This window comes from Pteropus alecto, unplaced genomic scaffold, assembly GCF_000325575.1.
Source record: "Pteropus alecto unplaced genomic scaffold, ASM32557v1 scaffold45, whole genome shotgun sequence".
In the NCBI taxonomy this organism is placed as follows: domain Eukaryota; kingdom Metazoa; phylum Chordata; class Mammalia; order Chiroptera; family Pteropodidae; genus Pteropus; species Pteropus alecto.
Window position 1 is genome coordinate 39,699,026 of NW_006442491.1, and position 4,390 is coordinate 39,703,415.

At 65.8% G+C, this 4,390-nt stretch overlaps 1 protein-coding gene across 2 annotated transcripts in view; it reads right to left on the reverse strand.

Moving 5' to 3' along the window:
- Positions 1–518: 518 nt before the first annotated feature.
- The window catches only part of HRH3 (histamine receptor H3), a 4,253-nt gene continuing 381 nt past the window's right edge, over positions 519–4,390 (reverse strand). Inside the window, exons 2-4 of one of the 2 annotated variants that reach the window (XM_025039988.1) lie at positions 3,456–3,622; positions 1,993–2,396; positions 519–1,557 (exon numbers count right to left, since the gene is read on the reverse strand). In XM_025039988.1, coding sequence (XP_024895756.1) covers positions 1,473–1,557; positions 1,993–2,396; positions 3,456–3,622 — 656 coding nt within the window. In that variant the 3' untranslated portion in view covers positions 519–1,472. Of the gene's footprint in view, positions 2,397–3,455; positions 3,623–4,390 lie in introns of both variants that reach the window. The other variant, XM_006922113.2, reaches the window with a different exon arrangement.

A 4,390-nucleotide genomic window follows, 5' to 3' on the forward strand; every position in this document is an offset into this window, starting at 1 on the left:
TACTAGCTGTCTCCCCACCCTCCGCCTGGCCCTCCCCTCCATCCCCCAAGTTCAGCTCCAGCCCCCACGCACCCTGGAAGCTCCCCGGATGGAAGGCCATGGCCAAGAAAGATGGGAACCCCTGTCCTGGGGAGACAAGCAGGGTGCATCAGGTGGGGGCTGCGGGTCGTATTCTCAAGACTGGAGAGACCCCCTCCTGAACAGGTGCATGTGGGCCCGGGGGGGTCACTGCTGGGCACATGGCCCTCATCAGGGTTAAACCCTGGCAGGAAGGCCAGGCGGCTGTCCTCTCCCCACTCGGAAGAGAACACTGAGGCTGGGGGAGGGGCAGGCCTGTGCCTCACATCCTCTGGGTGGTCCCCAGTCTCCCTAGGGCCCCACTGAAGAACAGGAGCTTGGCCCACCCTCCACGAAGTCTTCAGGAATCAACACCGTTAAAAAAATACTTTACTGTGGACGTCAGGGTCTGCAGGGCTGGTGAGGCGGGCGCACGGAGACGGGCATGCACGGTGGTCACAGGTATGCCGGGCGTGGCGAAGTGGCCCCTCTGTCGGGTGCCGCTCCACCCGCCAGCCCAGGTCCCTTCTGATGGCCCCTGTGAGCCTTGGAACCCTCAGGGCAGGGCGAGGCCCTCCCACCCGGCACCCCCAGCAAACGCTGGCTGGGCAGACAGAGGGGGTGGGCAGCCCGCTGGATGAGCAGGCGTCCGGGACTCTGAGCCGCCAGCCGGGGCCCAGCACCCCGAGCTGGGGCAGGGTGGGCAGAAGCAGCTGGCGCCGCTCAGCCGGAAGCAGCAGCCTGAAGAGGGAGGGCGTGGGAGCCCGCACCTGCCAATCCAGCCCTGAGCTGCTCAGCAATCTCGTCTCTCTTGATTAAACATCCAAGGAACATCAAGTTCACGGACGTGTTTTCTTCTTTGTCTTCCCGAAACACCCAGAATGGAAAAGCAGAGAACGTTGCAAGGTTCCTGAGGGCCACTTGGCACTTGGGAGGCAGAGAGAGTTGGAAGGAGGAGGGTTGGAGGAGCTGGGCCCGGGCTTAAGCAGGGAAGAGACAGCAGCAGAGCCAGGGGCACAGGTGTGTCTGGAGGTGGGGGTAAGTGCGCAGGTGTGTACAGGTGTGCGCGTGCAGGGGTAGGCCGCTGGGTCAGGAGCCTGGAGCACACACCAAGCGCTTGCTGTGGGAGGAACACCAAGCGGTAACTGTGCAAAGGGCGGACACCTGGCTGTCGCACTGTCCATGGGGGGCGGGCATCGTGGCTGAGACCCCTGGATTGTCCCTCCTCGCCAGCCCTGCCACCCCTGTTCCAGTTCGGGCGATGATGGCCCCTCTGGCCGGCCGGCCAAGCTGCCTCCACGTCAGGCAGATGATCTAAGGGTGGCAGCCGTGGTGTGCACGGTGGGCCACGGACAAGCCGTGGCTCTCACCGGGAGGTGGCTGCCCAGGGCCCCAGGTGGCCGAGGAGGGCCGGCTCACTTCCAGCAGTGCTCCAGGGAGCTGTGGGGCTGGACCTTGAGCTTGTGGGGGCAGAGCAGCTTGGTGAAGGCGCGGCGGAAGCTGTAGTGGCACAGTGGGTAGAGGACGGGGTTGACTGCCGAGTTGGCCCACAAGAGCCAGAAGGACGTCTCGTACCAGTAGTCGGGGACGCAGTGGCCGTGGCATGCAGCCCGGATGATCATTAGAAGAGTGTACGGGGCCCAGCAGAGCCCGAAGATGCTGACGATGACGGCTAGCGACTTGGCCACCTTCTTGTCCCGTGACAGCCGGAAGCGCTGGGTGATACTCTGGGACATCATCTTCATGCGCTTCTCCAGCGACGCCGAGGACGCCGACGGCTTGGAGCCCCTCTTGAGCGAGCGGGGCCGCTCTGTGCCCCGAGAGGAGCTCCCCGAGCTGGAGGTGGGCGAGGCCGCGGCGCCCCCACCGCTGCCCCCTGGGGCTGCCTCCCCGGCCTCAGCGCCGTTGGCCACCTCCCCGACCCCAGGCCCGTACCTGTGCAGCGGCACGGCCTCCCCACGCCCCTTCTGCCAGCAGCCCCAGCAGCCCCGCGCAGCCGGCGGAGACAGTTGGGCCTCGGGCGGGGGCTCCGGGCCCACCGCCTCACGTGCCCCGTCCAGCCGGTCACGGGTGCGCCTCTGGATGTTCAGGTAGATGCTGAGGTTGAAGAAGGTGACGCTGAGGAAGGGCGTGAAGAACTCCAGTGTGGAGGCTGTGATGAGGAAGTACCAGTTGTAGAAGAACTCGGCGTAGCAGTGGCCCTCGGGGATGGAGCTGCCGCCTGAGAGGTGCTCCCAGCTCAGGATGGCCGGCCCGTACAGCAGGAAGGCCAGCACCCACACCAGCACCATCTTCCGCACCGCCCGCCGCGTGTCGCCCTGCTGGGCCCGGTAGGAGACCTGCCGTGGGACACGCCAGGTCAGGAGGGAGGGGACTGAGCCCAGGTCAGCCGGCTGCTACCACGGTAGGAGGAACACTGGACTGGGAGGTCTCGGCAGCCCCCAGGCCTCCACACAGGCCACCTTCCCTCACAGCCATGCTTTCCCCTTCCCCTCTCCCCCACGGGTCCCGGGCTGGGCGATGCTCCGTCATACTGTCCTATAGCCAGCTGCCTGTTCACCATCCCCACTGTGAGCTCCCCAAGGGTGCTCGTCAGTGTCCCTGTCTCTCGAGTGCTCACAGCGTGCCCAGCGCCGCGCTGCGCATCGTTTGGATATCGTCTGATTCAACCTTCCCAGCAGCCCCATTATTCTCCTGCTTTCTTTCTTGATGCCTCAGAGAGGAAGGGGGGGACCAGGTGGGTGGCAAAGGGGGCAAAGCTCAGGTTCGACCCAGGGCCAACTGACCCCAAACCCATGCTCTCTGCACTCTATTCCATGGCCTCTCCAGACTAGGACGCACGTGGCTCCCAAGCAGATGGCCCTTGGGTGCCAGATAAAGCCATCGAGAAGACGAGAGGGCAAGGAGAGGCCTCTGCTCCAGCCACGTGGCACGGACACGAGAAGCCTGGCCCCTAACTCATGGTGGCCACTCACGACGAGGGGCCAGGAACCAGAGCCTGCCTTCCTGAGGCACATGCACACGCATGCACACGCACACGCACACGCACACCTGTGGGGGGTGCCACCAAGGGCCTCTGGCCCCGACCCTCCCTCAGCCTCAGGGGACCTGCCCCAGAGTGGAGGCTGAAGTGACCCCTTCCCTAAGGGACATCTGATGCCAGGGCCGGACTGTGCCCCCTGCCTGTCCCAGGACCAGGCCTATTGGCAGCAAAAGGCGCTGACTGGGCAGCTGGACACATGGGGCGCCTGGCACGAGAGTGTGAGGCTAGTGAGGACCAAGCCCACCTGCCGCTGCCCAAAACTCAGAAGTGGCCATCCCCTGCCCAGTGCCTCCCGTGGCCGCTCCTGGCCACCTCCCCCCAGGAGCGACCGTGGGCACTCGCATCTCAGACGCACCGCACGGGTGACGGACAGGAAGCGGTCGTAGCTGATGAGCACGATGCTGAAGACGGAGGAGGCACACAGCAGGTAGTCCGCCACCAGCCACAGCTTGCAGAGGCCCCGGCCGAAGGGCCAGCGGCCGGTCAGCACGTACGGTACATACAGCGGGATGCAGAAGGCCCCTGTGGGAGATGAAGGCCGCCGTGAGCCCCGGCTGCACGGGGGCCTGGGTCAGACCCACCACAGCGCATGCTGGCCGGACCCGGCGGTCATCATCTTTCTTGACCAGCATCCCTCACCTTACTCCCCCCACCCCCACTCCGCTCCTAGGCACACCCCCTGCCCTGCAGCTGGCTTTCAACCCCTTCCTTCCCCGCCCCCATCCCCACTAGTGTCCCCTGGGCTTGAGCAGGAGGGCGGATCCTGCATGGAGACGGGGCAGGACGGCCCTGAGCCTGGGGCGGGTGCTTCCCAGGCTTCTGACCAGCCTTCGGCCTCAAAGGGAGAAAGGAGGATGCCCCCTCTCCTCCGCCTGCGGACACCAGCCCCTGTCTTGGCTGTGAACGCCCCTTCTCCATCAGCTGGGAAACCAAGAAAGCCTTTCTCCTAACTCAAAGGACACTTGGCCGCCTCCACGCCAGCCACTCCCGCTGCCGAGCCAAGTGTCTGGCAGACGCAACTCGCAGACCCAACAGGTGTCTGGCGCTCAGGCCCCCTCCGCGCGCCCCGCCCCCCAGCCGGCAGCAGCGCACAGACACGTGAGAGCGCATCTTCCCCCCCCATCCCCGCCTTCCCCACGGCCCCCTGCCGCAACACGTCTCTGAACCCCCTTCCCATATCCCCTCCTCCAAGCCTCCGCCAAGCGCCCTCCGCCGTCCTGAGTCCCCGGCAGTCTTTGTTTGGCTACTGCGAGAGCCAGCGCTGCATCCGCGCTGCTGCGCGCGGCGCCT